The 19,216-nt window shown below is 38.7% G+C and overlaps 1 protein-coding gene across 1 annotated transcript; it reads left to right on the top strand.

Annotated features, from left to right (window-relative positions):
• The first annotated feature begins 6,534 nt into the window (after positions 1–6,534).
• On the top strand, positions 6,535–13,965 carry LOC146551890 (alcohol dehydrogenase 1-like). The gene is made up of 9 exons (XM_085257053.1): positions 6,535–6,689; positions 7,627–7,728; positions 7,907–8,048; positions 8,387–8,474; positions 8,595–8,814; positions 12,321–12,581; positions 12,739–12,871; positions 13,551–13,689; positions 13,777–13,965. Exons 1-9 carry the CDS (start codon positions 6,672–6,674, stop codon positions 13,808–13,810), a joined length of 1,137 nt encoding a protein of 378 aa, XP_085113179.1. The 5' UTR covers positions 6,535–6,671; the 3' UTR covers positions 13,811–13,965.
• The last annotated feature ends 5,251 nt before the right edge of the window (positions 13,966–19,216 follow it).

The raw sequence follows: 19,216 nt of genomic DNA, 5'->3' as shown, positions 1-19,216 counted from the left end.
TACTATACAAATTACATACAAAAAAACATTCTGATTAATTTACATGTTGAAAGGGAGTGGGAAGAAGTATACACTTATTTAATCCCACCCCTGTCCCATAAATTATCAGTGAATATTTAGTCAGCTTCCTTACTGATATAATTTGTAATAAAAATAGTGAACAGATTTCTGATATACTATATACTATAATATCACATCATGAATTTTTTGTTTGTTTGTTTTTAAATAGAGACATTCACTTAATTTAAATATTTTCCTTTTCTTTATAGATCGAGAAGATCATATTTTTATAACTCTTTTTGAACAGTTTTATGTTTGGACATTGCTTTAATTCCATATTCAGTTTGTTCCATAGTTTCACTCCTTGAACAGAAACACAAAAGCCTTTTCTTGTAGTACGTACCTTCATTGTTTTGAAGTTACAAAAACCCCTTAAATTATAACTTCCTTCTTTCAAAAAAAACATACTCTGAATATTACCTGGCAGTTCTTTATTTTTTGCTTTGAATAGAATTTGTGCTGTTTGGAATTTCACTATATCGTCAATTTTCAATATTTCAGACTGCAAAAATAGTGAGTTTGTATGTTCCCTATATCCTGCATTGTGGATGATTCGAATTGCTTTCTTTTGAAGAGTAAAAAGTGAATGTAATGTGGTTTTATAGTTATTGCCCCAGACCTCTGCACAATAGCTTAAGTATGGTGAAACCAGTGAACAGTAGAGAATATGAAGTGATGTTCTGTCGAATACCTGTTTTGCCTTGTTTAGTACTGCAATGCTTCGTGATACTTTGGAATGAATATATCTTACGTGAGCTCTCCAGTTAAGTTTTTCATCTATTATTACCCCCAGAAATTTATTTTCACTGACTCTTTCAATATCAACACCATTTATTTGAATCTTTGCATTTGTATTTAAACTACTATTTCCAAATAACATAAGTTTAGATTTATTCAAATTTAATGATAATTTGTTTTTATCAAGCCAGAACTTCACTTTACTTATTTCATTAGTCATATCCTCCAATAAATTCTGCAGATCATCACCAGAGCAAAAAATGTTTGTATCGTCAGCAAAGAGAACCATTTTTAATACTTTGGACACTTTACAGATGTCGTTAATGTACAAGTTGAAGAATTTTGGACCCAAAACTGACCCTTGGGGTACACCACAAGCAATGTCCATACATAAGGAGCAACCACCATTTATTTTCACAAACTGCTTTCTGTCACTTAAATAACTCCGGACCCAATCTAAAACTACCCCTCTGACACCATAACGTTCCAGTTTTCTTATTAATATATCATGATCTATAGTGTCAAATGCCTTTGTCAAGTCTATGAATAACCCAGCCACATATTGCTTTTTGTCTATGGAATTTGTGATGTATTCTATTGAATCTAATAGTGCCGATGATGTTGATCTGCTTGATCTGAATCCGTACTGACTCTCAGTGAGTAGTTTATGTTTATCTATAAATTTTTCCAGTCTGTTTTTAAACAGTTTTTCAAGAACTTTTGAGAATTGAGGTAGTAAAGAGACAGGCCTGTAGTTTGTGAAATGGTGTTTGTTTCCAGATTTGTATAGAGGTATAACTTTTGCTATTTTCATTCTGTCTGGAAATCGACCAGTTTGAAATGATAAATTACAGATGTATGTAAATGGTTTTATAATAGCCTCAATGACTCTTTTAACCACTATCATATCAATATCATTACAATCCAAAGATTTGTGATTTTTACATTTTTTGACAATTTCAAGAACTTCATTTTCATCAACGGCTGTGAGAAACATAGAATATGGATTTCTGTCAATCAGTGTATCGGGTTTTTCCTGTGCTTTCCCAGGATGAGTGATTGTTCTTGCTAAATTTGGTCCAGCAGTTACAAAGAATTCATTGAGACTATTTGCCACAACATCCATATTGTATTCTTCATGGTCATTACAAATGAAATACTTGGGATAGTTCTTTTGTCCAGTCCCACATTTTATAACACTGTTCAGGATTTCCCATAATCTTTTATTATTATTTCTATTTATATCTAATTGCTTCTTATAGTATTCCTTTTTACTAAATCTAAGTATATTAGTTAACCTATTTTTATATCTTTTGTATCTGATTTCAGCATCTTTAGTTCTCGTTCTTAAGAACTCTCTGTATAGAGCATTTTTCTTTATACATGCATTTTGCAGACCTTTTGTTATCCATGGACAGTCCATATATTTCTGTTTCCTACTATATTGCTTTATTGGACAGTTGGTATTGTACAGTAATGTAAATATTCTAAGGAATTTATTATAAGCACTATTAACGTCCTGTTCCTGATATACTTCACCCCAGTTTTCCTTCAATAAATCTTTTTTAAATGCATTCATTCTTTCTTCTGTTCTTACTCGTCTGTACTCTTTTTTACTGTCCATTTTATTGATCTTGTAATTCCTATCATAGATTGTAAAAATTGGAAGATGGTCACTTATGTCGTTAATCAGGAGTCCACTTACAGTCTTATTTTCAATGTCATTTGCAAAAATGTTGTCTATGAGAGTTGCACAATGTGATGTAATCCTGGTAGGTCTAGTAATTTTAGGGAATAGATTCATACAGTGCATTGTGTTTATAAATTCCTCAGTGGTTTTATGTTTATTTGGGTTTAGCAAATCAATATTGAAGTCTCCACAAATGAAAACTTTTTTGCGAGCTATTTCAATAAATGTTTCTTCTATCCAGTCTTTAAATGTCTCAATACTACTACCTGGAGCTCTGTATATACAGCTAATGATTACATTTTTACTTTTTTCTTTACAAATTTCAACTGTAATACATTCTAGTACATTATCAATCACCATCGTCATCTTTTCCACCACATTAAATTTCAAGGATTTGTCCACATACAAGGCCACTCCTCCTCCTCCTTTGTTTCGCCTAGTTATAAATGTGAATTCATAACCCTCCAGTTCAAAGTCTGTTCCTTTTTCCATATTGATCCAAGTTTCTGATAAGGCAATGACACTAAATGGATGTGAAAACTGGTTAAGATATTCTTTGATATGACTAAAATTAGCATAGAGACTTCTACAGTTAAAGTGGATAATTGATAATTTATTCTCAGTTTTAATCCTCTGATTGTAGTCTTTATTTGTATAGTAGCAGCAATTGTTATTGTTAGATGAGAAAAAGTTGTTGTCTGGATCTATTTCATATTCCAAGTCGTGTGTATTGTGATCCATATAGTTAAATGTTTTCAGTTCCAATTGATCATATTCTGCAACTGTCTGACTGATGCAGCTGATTCTTCCAGATGTATCTGAGTTCTTCCTTCCAGTGTGTGTCATAAGTGAGTGTGTGGTTGTCTGTTACCTTGTTTGCCGTCCAGATCGTGTTGCTCACTGATATTTTTCGAGATCCGCCATATTTTTAATGGTCAGAACTTTGGCTTCCTCTGGTGATCCGTTTAGTTTAATGAATATTTTGCAGTTCGTCGTCCAAGTGCCTTGGATTTTTCCCAGCTTCTTAAGGTGTCACGCTTTTTTGGCTATTTCAGCGTTGTGTTTGGTTAGATGTTCATTGATAAAGACATTAGATCCTTTTAATTTTCTTCCTTGTTTCAGCAGCGTAATCTTGTGCTTTCGATTTACAAACCTTAATATAATAGCCGGTATGTTGCCGTTCCTCCTGGGAAGAGGGTGGCATGCTTCGACAGAGTTACAGTCCAGGGCAATCCCTTTGGACCGCAGGAAAGCAGCCACCTGTTGTTCCGTGGAGCTAATGTCAAGCTCTCCAGGTTCCTCGTTGCTGTCAGCGGTCACCGCCTGAGCGTATGACCGGGGTTTAATATGGAGCCCAGTGATGATGACGTCGTTTATCCTGGAGTATTGTTCCAGGTCAGCGACCTTACTTTCCAGGTATGCAATCTTTTTATCTTTTTCGGCATTTTGGATGCGGAGGAGCTTTACCTCCTCCACAATTTCAATGATATTTTTCTGCTGCAACCTGATAGTAGAAATTTCCTCCATTATGAAGTCAAGGGACTTTTTAATGTCCTCGACTTCCTCAGCTGTCGGTGTCCTCTTCGGCCCCATTTTATCTGGTTACCCTGGTAGCAGGTGAGTAAACCACATAATATGAGGAGTATTAATTAGCGCAACATCTACTGCATTAAAAATCATTTCTGCTTTTGGCTTCTGTTCCCTCTGGAGAAACATTGACTGTCCACGGCTGACCTCACTGATTGTCTATCCACACAGTTTTGCACAATTGTTGAAATTGGCAGTGACAAAGTGTTACTGAGATAACTGCAAGCTAATAAATTCACTGTGGTATCCCAGGTCATGCTTTCGCTTTTCCAAGAATAGCTGCGATTATGGTGGAATTAATAAATCACCGTTAAACAAGCTTAGGTGAGTCTAAGCAGCACACATCACATACATTACACACATTTGTATCTCTCTCTTCCATTTAAAAAGTAAACAATATAATTTAAAATATTTTAACACATTTTAAACCATTTCTCTTTGTATTTAAATTACTGTTATACATTTGGAACATTTAAACACATTACATTCGGTCATCATAATACATAAATTATTTTAGCAAGGACTACATGATCAGTGCAAGAAGGGCTTAAAACTTCTCAGCCTACGCAGGTTAAAAACAGCAGCAGTTAAGTTACAGAAAGAGGTGTGTCATCAAAGCGCCTTCAGGAACCCCTCCAATATATCTGGGTGTGCTCGATAAGTACATGTTTTTCATAGCGCGGGTATCAACGCTTTTGGAGGGAAAAATGACTGACCTAAACAGACAGAGCATCAGTTAAATTCATCATCAATTCATTGTTTTGTGATTATTGATTGTAGCGACATCAGCGTGCCACGCAGATCTGTACTACCTATACTGGTTTTTATTGTGTTTGGAGTCCTCAGTATTATCTGCCAAAATTGCTCTGTCAAGCTATTTTAATTTCACTTTAATACTAGCTGAGATTTACACAGACCGACCTAATAATACCAGTGTTTGCTTAACTTGGCAGGCAGTGTTGTAATTATTCTTCTAGGATGGACTCCAGGATTTGTCCCCAAGCAGTCCTGCTGCCACTTTCCTTCTGAAGTTTTGCAAAAAAGAGATGTTATTGCAGAGAAACAGCAGATATACCAAATGAAATTATATCAAACCATAAAACTACATGTGATAACAGATTTATGTGCACGTCCTCTCATTTGACACCTTCAGCTGCACAGCTAAATAATAACTTTGTAGCACTCCTGATCGGGTGTTTATATTTACTGATACCGGATTTTATTGCAGCAAATAAAGGATGACATATCCACAGCTTTTGTTCCCGTCATCATCCTCCACAGTAAATTTAGCATTATCTGCTGTACTTCAGTGTTTCTTTAATTGTCGAGATCTTGTTCCAGTCTTCTATTCTCCTTCAGTATCCTGCACCATGACACATCGCCTTGGTTTAGTATTTTCTTATTACTTTCAGTATGTACTGTAGCTGTCCATACATTCTACACATTGGTGTGTGTAACTGGGGGACGCTGCTTGATTATACCACTGCAGTTTGAACTTTGACCAGCTTGCCTGCAATGTGATGCTGGTGCCATAGATTGTACAAGAATAGGCAGCTTACAGCAATATGTGACCAGATCCAGTAGGACATCGTGAATGAGGCTTTTATTTCTTCATATTTTACTACGGGCGATCGTGGCTCAAGAGTTGGGCGTTCGCCTTGTAATCGGAAGGTTGCCGGTTCGAGCCCCGGCTTGGACAGTCTTGGTCGTTGTGTCCTTGGGCAAGACACTTCACCCGTTGCCTACTGGTGGTGGTCAGAGGGCCTGGTGGCGCCAGTGTCCGGCAGCCTCGCCTCTGTCAGTGCGCCCCAGGGTGCCTGTGGCTACAATGTAGCTTGCCATCACCAGTGTGTGAATGGGTGGATGACTGGATATGTAAAGCGCTTTGGGGTCCTTAGGGACTAGTAAAGCGCTATATAAATACAGGCCATTTACCATAGCGAAAAAAGGGACATGGGTGTGGTGACTTATTAAAAACATCCAAATAAAGTGTATAAGGCAAAAACAGAGTTGGTACAGTTCTAACGAGCTTGAAAGTCAAAATTTGGTTCGACTGTGGCAACCCACTAGAGGGCTCCACTCACACCCAAGCTTGGAGGAGGGGTTCTGTTGTGTTTGGGTGCGATATGCTTAGTTGATGTATGGAGGTGAATAAAGTTAGAGTGGAAAACTAGAGCTCCTGTGTCGTGTGTCACATGCCTCCATATTGGTGACCCTACTTTGAGCACGCGGCGAACCATGGAGATCGCCCAGGACACATATATATATATATATACATATATATGTGTGTGTGTGTGTGTGTGTATATATATATATATATATATATATATATATATATGTATATGTATATATATATATATATATATATATACATATATATACATATATGTGTGTGTACGCACTTAAGTGGAAAATGTAGGCAATATTGATGCAAGGTTAAAGTCCTTGACCACCTGAATGTCTCTATGACCGGTATTATCTAAACCTTGAGTGCAGAGCTTTTTTTTCCCCTTCCCGCTCTCTTGTCCTTCAGCTGCAGTCCTCCCTCGCTCCTCGTCTTCACATCAACTCGTGGACGTTATTCTTGGCAACAACCATGGCTACAGCTGGAAAGGTAAGTTTAATTTAACATGAGTTATTTGGCATTATGTGCATTCAACATGTGTTGTCTTCATGCATTTCTCCCTGTATTTTTCCCATTTTTTTAGTTGTAACCTTGCTTTAAATATGTGAAAACACAAGAAATATTTCAAGCTGATTTTCTTTTCTACCAGGATTACCAGTTGCTCAGGCTTAAATTCCTCTTTTCCTGTGTGTCTGTGTTTCCCGTTTGCCCCAGTTACATAGCACGTCCCTGGCTCAGCACACAGCTTAAACATATTCGGCCGCTTTCTTTTGGTTGGTTAAAATTAAAGCAGTAAAGGAAAGCCAATGTTTACTAAGCCCATACAAACCATACTTATTGCTGTAGTTAAAAAAGAAATGTATCAACTGAAGAAAACCAAATAAGATTAAAAGAATACAGCAGTAATAAATCTTATGTTTGCCCGGTAACTCTTGTATGGACTTTGAACTGCTGATCATTGCTCCACTGATGTACTTTTATCTTTTCTACTGAAGCATACATAGGCGAGGAATGAAAGCCTTTCAGGCTTAACAGCTAATTTGACACTTAAATATCCCTCTCTGAGTGCAACGGCATTTAAAACTAAGGATGGAAACATAATATAAACGTTCCATTATGTTACAGTACTTTCTAATATAGCTGTGTAGCTGTAGCACACACACAAGTGTTGTGTGTGTGTGTGTGTGTGTGTGTGTGTGTGTGTGTGTGTGTGTGTGTGTGTGTGTGTGTGTGTGTGTGTGTGTGTGTGGTCGTTCTCTTGACTTCATAGCACTCGAAAAGACTTATCTTGTGGCAGATTCATGTGAATGCACTTCAGATTATAGGTTGTCACACTTCAGATGACAATATTAAATTAAAGAATTTCAGGAAGTGTTTGTAGCATTGTAGCATATGTCACACTTAATTTTTTGTCACTGCCTTTTAGGTCATCAAGTGCAAGGCAGCAGTGGCCTGGGAGCCCAACAAGCCCGTAGTGATTGAGGAGATTGAGGTCGCCCCACCTCAAGCCAATGAGGTTCGCATCAAGGTAAGAGATGTCCACCTTCAAGACACACACATATCTGTATTTGTTTTATTACAATTTTATAACTTTTTTTGTCCTTGTGTTAAAAACAACTTGCTCGATGCAGTTTGGAAGGTCCGTTTAATGAAAGGTTGGATAGCATGTCAGTGTTTACAGTCTTTAATGATTAGCTTTTGTGCAGATTGTGGCAACATCGGTGTGCCACACAGACCTGTACCATCTTTTCGAGAGTATGATTAAAGATGGCTTCCCAACTGTCCTCGGCCACGAGGGAGCCGGCATCGTTGAGAGCGTGGGGCCTGGAGTTACGGAATTTCAGCCAGGTCAGTTTTGAATTCCTAAGAGTCCTGTCAGTTTCATGTGTTTACAGCCAAAACAGTACATGTCTGCTTAATGGGATGGGAAAAAAATACAGTAACCAGTAAGTCTTTTTTTACAATCTAAATGTTTGCAGTTTCTCTTTTGGCAGCTTTGTACAACTAAATGTTTAAAGCTGTTGGATCTTGTGGTCCAGGCCACTCAATCATAATACTTAGCAGTAAATTAAGTAGATATTCTCCATCGACTGAGGTCACGCAGCTCAACAATAACAGCATCAGCAAAGCCTCTAAAAAGAAGCATGGGAAATATTCTGTTTGGTTTCACTGTTGTTTTCTTTTAGGAGACAAGGTGATTCCTCTTTTCCTCTCTCAGTGTAAAGAATGCCACTTATGTAAGAATCCCAGGACCAACCAGTGTGAGGTAGCATGGTGAGCACTCATCTCCTGTGATCCATTTTATCTTCAGTTTTGTTCATAGGCTGTTAGAGCATTAGACACGTGCCTTTAAAAAATGTTGTTTTTAATTTTAGCATAAATTCTCTTGTTCAGGACCAGGATTAATCAGGCCATCATGGCTGGAGTGGAATCCAGGTTTACCTGTAAAGGGAAGAGGGTGCTGCAGTTTATGGGGACCAGCACCTTCTCTGAGTACACTGTGATCAATCAGATGGCTGTGGCTAAGATTGATCCTGCTGCTCCTCTGGACAAAGTCTGTCTTCTTGGATGTGGGATCTGCACTGGATATGGGGCAGCTGTTAATACCGCTAAGGTTTGTAATTTGGGCTTGGATTTGGGAATTGGAAATGCGCTTGTTCTCTCTTTCAGAGAAGTATTAAGACGTTCATACATAATTTTTCCAGATTTTGGAAGTGAACCCTGCAGTTGTTGCTGCTTAAATCTTTTAAGTGTGTCTGTAGAGGCCCTGTGACTAGTGATGGGCAGATGAAGCCCCATGAAGCACTGAAGCTTTTCATCCAATTGGTTCACCCCAACGCGAAGCTTCATGAAGCTTCATTTGCTCTAGCAGGACACCTACTGGACGTAAAAATAATAGCTGGCATGAATTTGAAGAGTGTGGCATTTTGCACACAGCCTGTGCAAAATGCCAGGCTGTGTGCATTTTGCACAGGCTGTGTAAAACATGTATATTGTAGTGATGGCAGTATACTGTGTATATTTATAGTGGCAGTATGGAAAATGATTATTTGGAAATGCTTGAAATGGAAATGATCATTTACTGTGAGGTGAGGTGTGGTTGGGGTGTGGACAGTAGTTGTGCTTTTGTAACGTTGAGGTATGGACAGCTACACACTGAGGCTTTGAGCCTCAGTCCTGCCTGTTCACATTTTATTCTGTAAAAACTAAATTTTCACTGCTTTTACGACCTTTTTAGTGGGGAGAACATAGCTAGGATTTAATGATTTAACAAGTCTTTTGAATCCTTTGTCCTCCACAATGCTAAATGGCTGTGAGTCCTCAATCACCATGCTGACCAGGTCTTCAGCTATTTGAGATTGTTCTCCTGAGGAAAGACAATAAAGACAAAGCACAAATATAAATATCACACACGTAACTTATAACAGTTGTATAATATTGTTATATCATTTAGTAACATTACTGCATCCTATATTATCATTGCATTTGATGGCTCACCTGGTCTTGCTCCACGATCGGTGTCCCCCTTATTCTCATGCAAAGCTCTGTAGTGCCTAAGCATGGATGAGGTGTTGTTGTTATATCCCAGCTCCCTGGCACATAGCAAACACTTCACTTTGTACAAAAGTACAGACAGCTTAACATAGGTTTTATTGCACCATCAGTATTATGGAAATACATCTTCTGTAGAAATTTACATACCTTGTTGGGAGGAATAAGATCAAAATGTTCCCACACAGGGGAGGACATCCTCCTCTTCCTAGCTGGCTCCATTCTCTCCAGACTTTCTCTCCTCACTCTCATAAACCTCCAAACGGTCTCCAAACTCTCACTAACCGCAACTCTCCATCAAACACCCACATTTTTGAATGAAGTCTGAGGGGTTTATATCGCTGTCATATCTCGCGGCAAAGTTCGAACCACTTCATGAACCAGTCACGTGGTACAGCCGGGCAGCGAGGCTTTGGACGTCATCATTTTCAGCTCCTCCCATAAATGAAGCAAGCCTCGATACGCGCTTCGCGGAAACGCCCCCTCCATTACTCGACACACGCTCCGAAGCCTCGATACAGAACGTCCCATCACTACCTGTGACATATCAGGGCACTTTAAACCAATCTGGGAAGAGCAGAAGCAGAAGTTTTGAGTGTTTGCTGATCTGGAGGATTCAGGTGTACATTAGCAAAATGCCAAAATCTTGACTGGAGTGAATGTCACTTTGAGCACTTGCCACAGATTCTTAATAGGATTGAGGTCTGTGCGGGCCACTCCAGGATCTTGGTTTTAGTATCCTTGAGGAACTGTTGGACTAATTTCAATGTATGTTTGGGGTCATTGTCTTGTTGCAAGACAAGCTGATGCTGATTGAATGTCGTTAGGAAGCCAATTGGTTGCACAGGTGTGATTTCAAAGCTGATTGGTTAATTACTGTAGGTGTGTTTTGAAAGCAAACATTCACATGAGGCTAATATTTTGACCACCCCTTATTTTTTACACTATATGGTAAAAAGTAAGCCTAAAAATATATTTTATATTACAAAATGTACCAGAAGCTACCAAATAGCACTGGTGAATTTTTAATTATATCAAGTTTTATCAATGCTGCAAACATTGGGAAGAAGTTTAGATAAATGTGCCTTAATTCCTGGAGGGGCTAATAATTTTGGCCTCAACTATAAATGCTAAACTTTATGACAGCACAATTAAAAAAAAAACCAAAAAAAAAAGACTCAATAAGTGGAGCTTGTTTCGAGAATTTGGCAGTAGAAAGACTTTTCTCTCTAAAAAGAACAAGGAAGTTATCTGGAACAATGTCCTTCAGACAAACAAGGCCACGAGATTTTTTTTTATCTATAATACAAAGCACCACGCCTCGTATCTCAACCTCATGTCTCCGCTATGGTGTCTGGACATGACATTGTGATCTGTAGTGAGAGTAGGAAACAGGTGAGAGTGAGCTTGTAGTGGTGGAGGCACTTTCTGGGAAGAAGATGAATAAATATCAACAGAACCAAGACAGAATACATGTGTGTGGATGAGAGAGAGAGACAGGTGGAAAGGTGAGGTTGTGAAGAATAGAGATTGTAAAGGTATAGAGAATAGAGATTGTAAAGCTTCAGCAGACCAGCTAGTTCAGAGACTCATCACCCCGGAAGAAAGCAAGACGACGATGGAACCGTTTTTTTTACTTGTTAGCAACGGAGGCTGGTTGGAACCAGGCTCTTGGAGCTGAACGCTGCTCACCTGTTTCCTAGCCAACTGCAAAGAAACAGCCTTCCCTTGCAGCTTTTTATTCAGTGAATACAAGCACCACCCATATGGTCACAAAAGGTTAGAACACTGTGTGTGTGTACATGACTTCCTGCCACACAATATATGCTTGCAACGGTTTAACCACATTTCCTAGTTATCCAAAGGTCATCTCCCCACACCCGTATACGGCTTAACTTTAATGGTTCACCATATGCAAGCATAGGTGAGCTCCTAAATGGCCGGGGGTGGACATTCCTCAGAAGATAAGGAAACCAGAATCTCACATAGAATGTGCCTGCAGTTAAACGGCTACAGCTAATTACCTCCCCCAGCATCATAGATGTGTAGGGGAGGAACAGAAGAATATCTAACCGTGCAGTTTAAGGCACGGTTTACAAATTTAAGTAAAACAATGGAAACATTTAACAATTTCAATCTAACAATAGGAGTTTAAATGCTTGGAATAAATATTCAAATGTATGGTTAGAGACACTGTAATTTGATTGTATATACAATGACAATAAATGCTTTCATTCATCCAAAGCAGCAGACAAGAGAGGAGAAGAAGGGTGGAGAAAACGAGAACAGTGTCAGAGGAAAAAGTTGAAATAATTTGTGTGCTTGGTGGTACTGAGTCCTTTTCATTTCAATTCAATTTTATTTATATAGCCCCAAATCACAACAATAAATTGAGCCATTTTTGACTTAAAACTAAAATCTTTTCAATAGAAATTCTCATCAAGATTGAAATGCTTTGGCAAGAGTTACCACTCATTAGAAGATACAGAATATGTCCATTCATTATGTTTCTATATATTAGAACTTTACTATACCCAGCACAAAGTGTCTAAGTCTCTCATCTTGTAGGTTGAGCCGGGCTCCACCTGTGCCGTGTTTGGTCTGGGAGCTGTGGGTTTGGCTGCAGTCATGGGCTGCAAGGCTGCAGGAGCCAAAAGGATTATCGCTGTTGACGTCAATCCAGACAAGTTTGAGAAGGCCAAAGTGTTTGGAGCCACCGACTTTGTGAATCCCAAAGATCACGATAAACCTATCCATGAAGTGCTCACTAAGATGACCAATGGAGGCGTGGACTACTCATTGGAATGTGTTGGGAATGTGCAAGTCATGGTAGGGAGATTTAATCTAATGTGGTTTAAGAACATGGAGCATGAAATAAAGTTAACCAAGCATACTTTTTTTTCCCTTAGCATTTAAAATGTAATAATTGATTTTAATCATTGAAGAAGCCCTTTGATCTACTGACTCTGTGCCCTTTTCCATCTAGCGCAGTGCCCTGGAGTCTTCAGCCCAAGGTTGGGGTGTCAGTGTGATTGTTGGATGGACAGACTTGCATGACATAGTTATTCGACCGGCTCACCTCATCTCTGGACGTACGTGGAAGGGCTCCATGTTTGGAGGTGAGATCAGTCTATTTTACATCCTGTGAGGCTGTGGGAGTGTGTGGGTGTGGTGTTGCTCTTTCTCTCTCTGCCCTCACTCCAGGATACAGCTGCTGCTCATTCCCTCATTCAGCACCTGGACCCAGTTAGCAGTTAACTCTCAGACCTTATATAGGGTTAGAGTGGGGTGGGTTTTCTCTTTGTCGTTGCACTGATTGTTAGGGAATGGAGAGGTGCTATAGTGTAGTTGTGGGAGCAGTGGGGAGGTTTACTGCTTTCAGTGAGTAGTGTGGGCTCCAGCAGCAGTAAGGTGTGTGCTGCTACAAGTGATTAGGGTGGGCCTGTGGGCTTTAGAAGTGCATTATTCTTTGGTGCTTGTTTGTTCTTCCACCTTCTTAAGACACATAAGACTGAGTTGTGACCTTTGTCTTTTTTGCAACGCCGCTTTATTAATAAGAACAATCTCTTTGACTTGGGATTGTTCATAATAAGAACTTAATATTCACCACACTGCTTTGTTTGGCTTCCTTCTCATTCTTTCCTGGTCCTGTTTCTACTGTTCCCCACACCTACCCCTAGACCTTAGACTGTTACATCCTCACAAATAACTATTATCACGGAGTGATGAATCGCAAGTAAAGGAGCTTTAAGTTTACATGTTCTAAAATGTGGCTCTTATTTTAATCTTGTGATTCAGGATTTAAGAGTAAGGACGGCGTCTCCAAGATGGTTAAAGACTACCTGGACAAGAAGTTGAAAGTGGACGAGTTTATTAGTCAGAACATGACTTTGGATCAAGCCAATGATGCCATTGAACTCATGAAGAACTGCAAATGGTAGATTTGCCTTTCACAGCTGAAGAAAAACACAAGTTATTATTTGCTAAAGTGAAACTCAGTTTTTTTTTCTCTTTCTTTCCACAGCATCCGGGCGGTCATGAGTGTTTCCCCACCATAAGACCACTGTGCTGCTTCCAGCAACATTAAATCCAGTAGTGTATCACTACAATCAGTTTAAATAGTTCAGTGAATTCCTCTGTGGACATTCATATGAATTCATATGAGCAAAAATTTAAAAAGCATTTATGGATAAATAAAATGGCATGAAACAGATTGGTTTGTGAGACTCCTGGTTTTTCTTGTTTTATTGGTTTTTATGTCATTAAAGTCTGTATGAAGTGTGTCTAGCTAAGATTTACACAGCGCAGCCTAATAATATAAATGTTTGCTTTACTTGGCAGGCTGTGTTGTAATTATTCTGCTAGGACTGATACCATGATTTGTCCCCTAGCAGTCCTGCTGGTTTCTTGTAGAATTTGTGATAAGAGAGAGGATACTGCAGCAATTCCTGTCGATTCAAGTGACAAAGCCAGCATACGTATGCCTACCTCTACAACTTGGCTCATACAAGAACTACAGGTTAGATCTTTATGCTAAGCAACAATGAAATCTTAAATGAATGAATAAAGTCACTGTGTCTGCTCAACACCAGACGGAGTTTGCTGGTATCCACACTTTAAGAAATATTGGTTCTCCCTTGCTCCTCCTGATCACTTCTCTGCCTTCCTGTTAGCAGGTCTGCCCAACCACTCTCACTGGCCTTGAAATCTACCTACCACCCACCACCTTGTAATATAGCCATTACAAGATAAAGCACCTGATGCAATAAAAATCTTTGGTTCTGCCTGTCATGTGTAAATGTGTACTTTGACACATTCACGAGATAGCGACATATACCAGCCAGCTAAGAACTGCTACAGACTGGACGCACACATAGGCAGCACTCCAACAGCAGAACAATGTCAGGGCTCCCTGTCCAGCAGGAAAGTCCTGGAAACACTGCTTTAAAAAAAAACTCCAGATCCAGCCTTGAAACTATGCAAATCCCAATCTAAACAAGCATCCACTTGTTGCACTGGAAAAACACACATCTACCTAATCCATAACCAGAGATAGGAAGCCACAGTATCCACTGCAAATTATTAGGCAGGTAGTTTTAATGAATACCACTCATTTGCTGCACTTTCTTCAGACTATTTTGGTAATGGTGTTTTTCAGCTGCTTTCCTAAACTTCTCTGTGTTTCTGCTCAATTAAGCAAAAAGTCTGTTGCAGTCTGGTGTTGACAATAGCAGCTTTTATCAGGTGTGACTTGTCACTCTGATCGCTTGTTTTCAATTTATTTCAGTTATGAAGCCCAGAATTGTCAGAAAACAAACTGCAAACTTTCCTGCATCGTTTCAAACATTTCAAAAGGCTCGGTGGCAAGTGGAATAAGATCTTACCAACTAACTGATCTGGTCTAACTCTAACTGCAGACACAGTGAAGTTTCAGAAAAGCTTTCTCTAGCTCTGTAAGGTGATAGACACAAGACTGTTTCATTTTGAAGTAAATAAGTATTAAGTATTAAACCTCTCTTGCATCTTAAGAAAGGAGCAAAACAACCCAAGTAAATCTTTGTTGTTCAAAGTTGAACCACAACTCTGTAACCCTAAACCTGTAAAACATTTACCAGGACCTCAACAAAGAGAGACTGGCCCATTTCCAATACAGCCCCTACACCCCCTCACTGTGCACTTTCACTCAGTTTGCACAGTAGTACAACGGTTCACCACAGATAAGCTGATAGGAGAAGAAGCTGAACCACTGTTTTGCACATTATTGATTATATCTCAACAACATTAAAGCATGGGTGGTTTTCCAATTAAAATGAGTATCATGTACAAAACTAACCAAAGGACTTTCTTCCCTTTGTAATATGTTAAAACTTCAGATTAGTTTAATCATTCTTAGACACTTTTGGTACATGAGGATAAAAATCTATTTGAACAAATGTAGCGAACCTTATTAAGGCAGGCAGCTGTGGGTGAAAGCTTCGCAAATTATGCAGCTGAACAGATTTTACATGTGACAGTGGTCAAAAATTTCCATGTGCATTTCAGAGACATGTTAACACTTATGCCTACAAGAAGCTATATCAGCTAAATGGGCAATACCAAAGGTGTACTTACTGTTTCCACAAAAGAATATTTTTAGAAATTAAACATTTGATTTTTTTTTTCCTGTCAAACAAATATTTGGAAAGTCTCATTTTATCAACCTTAATCAGCAGGGACTCTTCCAAAGAGGATCAAGAATTAAGTGATAAGCAATTTGGAATCAACAGACCTGTAAGAGTAATATTCTTGGCCTCTAGAGGGCAGCCAAATATCAACCAGCCTGTTGAGCTAAAAGCTGATTCTGTGTTTGCTAAAGAACTCTTTGGTATTTTTAGCACTTAATTAATGTTGCTTTGCTTAATGTTGCTTACAGTGTTTATCAGATAACCATGAAAAACACAGCCATAATTTTCATGCCCCTCACTTACCCTGACCCTGCAGGCTGAGGGGTTGCCCTTGGCTGTGTTCGGCCTTGGGGCACCAGGCCTCGCAGGGATCATGGGCTCCTACATAACTCACCATATGAAAAACATGATGTCATTTTAATGTCTTTCTTTCAATGAACTGATAGCATTAAATATAATACTTGCAAAAAGCAATTTGCTGAATTCCAGTCCTACTGGGGTCCTACTGCCCAGGGTGTCACATGCAAAAAGTGACTTAAAAACACAGATCATGACTGCAAAGAGACACAAAGATGATACATAAAGGGGTTAAACTGTCACAAGAGGAAACAGGATGACTCGCCTAAGGTGCATCATAACTGTAAAGAGATGTAAAACAACTACAGAGACCCAAAAAACATGCAAAACAACCACAAAGAGAGAGATCACAATGCAAAGGGACAACAAAATGATGCGAAGAAGAAATGCAGAACAGCAGCCAGTTTTTCCTGGTTCAGAATTGGAATTTGTGGATTGACTATTCACATAAGCATGACATGTCCGTGCACAGTGAAGGCAGTGAGACTTTGTTACCTCGCTGGACAGAAATCTGTGCAATTCTACTTCATTTCAGGATATTTGATGAAGAAAAATGGCTATGATGGTCACTGAATGAAACCAAATTTAACATTAGGAGCATACAAAATAAGGCCTAGCTCCCTGTTTACTGTGCACGGTTATTAAACAATCTTACAAGTCTGTTTTATTTGAGGAATTCACAGTCAAGACAGCGCTTTGATCGGCATCCTCCCCCCCGAAGGAACACATACGAACGTATACACAGAGAGAATATTGTGAGAGAGAAAAACAGAGGAATCAAACCCAGATTATTCAGAAGTATTCTTTGATCTCATCTGAATGAATAATAAGGTGATGATTCTTGTTTTTGTTTTTTTTTGTTTTTTTTTAGAAACAGCACGGACATGGAAGCCTGTTGAAGTTGGAGAAAAGTGTGTTGAAAACACTGCAGATTAACTTAAGACTGTTTAAATGATTGCACAATATATCTTTCCTCCCAACATGTGGTTTCGGTTTTCTGTGTAGATTTCACCAGTGGATCAAAAATCTGTCATTCCCCAAATGTTGACTGGAGATTTATTACACATGCACAAGTGTTGTTGGAAACTAAACCAAACAATACTTGAAGCATTTGAATATTCTGATAATGAATGACTTTCAGAAAGAGATCAGATTTGCACTGTCTCATTCAAACTTGCAAATCAAAACCCAGTTCCACATAAATGTACCAGAAAACACAAGCCCATTATTCTGGTTATTTGTTATTTAGAAAGGAGGCTGTGTGAGAGCTGAAAAATGAGCAACTCTGAAATAATGGGTGTCTCCCAGGGCTCAGTCATGGGGCCACAACTTTTGAATCTGTTTATAAATGATTTTCCTACTGATGGGAGAGAGGCTACTCGATTTAAAAAATCAAAACAAAACAAAAAACAGCTCCTATTTGAAAGACCAATTTCATAGTTTTTATTTTTAAAAAGGGAGAATTTTTAAGTTCTTAGGCATAATCTAAGATCTTAAATTTAAGCCTCTCTTTTATCACTGCAGGCGTGAACCCATTGCAAGGTCTTTGGAACAGGAAATTATGATTATAACAATATGAATTTCACAGTAGTCATTCTTGCAACCACAGTATTTTCTTGTCTCCTGTGTTGTTGAAAAGTCATCGCTCTCAGCACTCGTAGGTGTAAGAGACTTTTAATAGTTCTGTGTAGTTGCAATATCTTGTTTTTACTGTACATTGTATCAACTTTTAAATATTTAATTAGTTTTACTTTTTATACAGTTTACATTATCTAGCTTTCACATTGATATATTAGGTGAGCATCTATAAAAAAAACATTTTCCCCCGGGCACTTCTAAAGTATTCTGATTCTGCGTTGAATCTAAAACGCTGGTACATCGTAGCTGCAAACCCTTTTGAAACCCGACATTACACATCAGCACTGACGCAGCTGCACAGGTATAAATACTGAAAATGGAGATGGTCACTTTCTTAGGCTCTACAAAGAGTCAATGCAGAGGTTTAATTAAGTGTACACAGATACACATAGTTTAAGTAGATGTCAGTGACAACTTTAACCTTATGACATCAGAATGTCATTTTTGTTTTCATTAAACTCTGCTCCTGTATGTAGGCACTCGTGAAACAAAGATACACATCAAATATTGCTTACATTTCTTTTTCCAAAGTATAGGGTCAGGATTATGACCTATATATTTAGAGGATTAAACTAAGATGGGCATTGCTCAGGGTTCATCCGTTTGATTGACCTTCTTGGCCTCCGTAAGCCCGACTTCATTCTCGAGTGATGCCCATCAGTAACTAATGTGATCATGCCGTTCAGAAATCGAGTTTTCTGTGTGCTTTTACATTTCCACTCAGGCAGGTTAGTTATTTATGTATCCCTCGTCCCAATCTTTCATATTGTATGACAGTATGGGCTCAAACATCACCATCTACACACAATCACACACTTCACACCCTCATGCAATCAGACTGTGAAAATAATGGCTAAAAAGCCTGTCTGATGGGATCACTGTCACATCCTGAATAGATGGAGTCTACTTTGAAAGGTTTAGTAATTTTTCTCCCTCAAAGGCAGAAGGTATATCTGGAATATTCCAGATATATCCAGAGGTATTTGGACATTTAAGCTTTCTCTGTAAAAGGCTGTGAACTGTCAAATATTACTGACTGAAATCAAATTAACAGAAAAAAAAAATCTTTCCAATGAAGGCGAAGGGCAAACCAGAGGTGTAGCCATTTTTATCTGGTTAGTTTTTATACAAACACAGTACTGTCAGGTAAACATCTCCACCTGTGTGGTATGTGCATTTATGATAATGAGTTGAAATGATGTCACGACCCTACATCGTACCTGGGTGTTTCTCCTGCACAACAGTTGGTCTGCATGCAGTCAAAATCAATAAATCTCTGTCAGCCTATTAAAGAAATCTATTCAT

Source organism: Mchenga conophoros, linkage group LG19 (assembly GCF_057382185.1).
Source record: "Mchenga conophoros isolate Kocher_MC1m ecotype Shallow Benthic linkage group LG19, M_conophoros_male_GT1.1, whole genome shotgun sequence".
Classification (NCBI taxonomy): Eukaryota; Metazoa; Chordata; class Actinopteri; order Cichliformes; family Cichlidae; genus Mchenga; species Mchenga conophoros.
This window is presented reverse-complemented; position numbering and strand designations above follow the sequence as displayed.

Bases quoted from the DNA above. Each gene is read 5' to 3' on its own strand.
- LOC146551890 (XM_085257053.1), top strand. The intron at 7,729-7,906 runs GTAAGAGATGTC...GCTTTTGTGCAG, and splicing joins CCAATGAGGTTCGCATCAAG to ATTGTGGCAACATCGGTGTG. The intron at 12,582-12,738 runs GTAGGGAGATTT...TTTTCCATCTAG, and splicing joins TTGGGAATGTGCAAGTCATG to CGCAGTGCCCTGGAGTCTTC.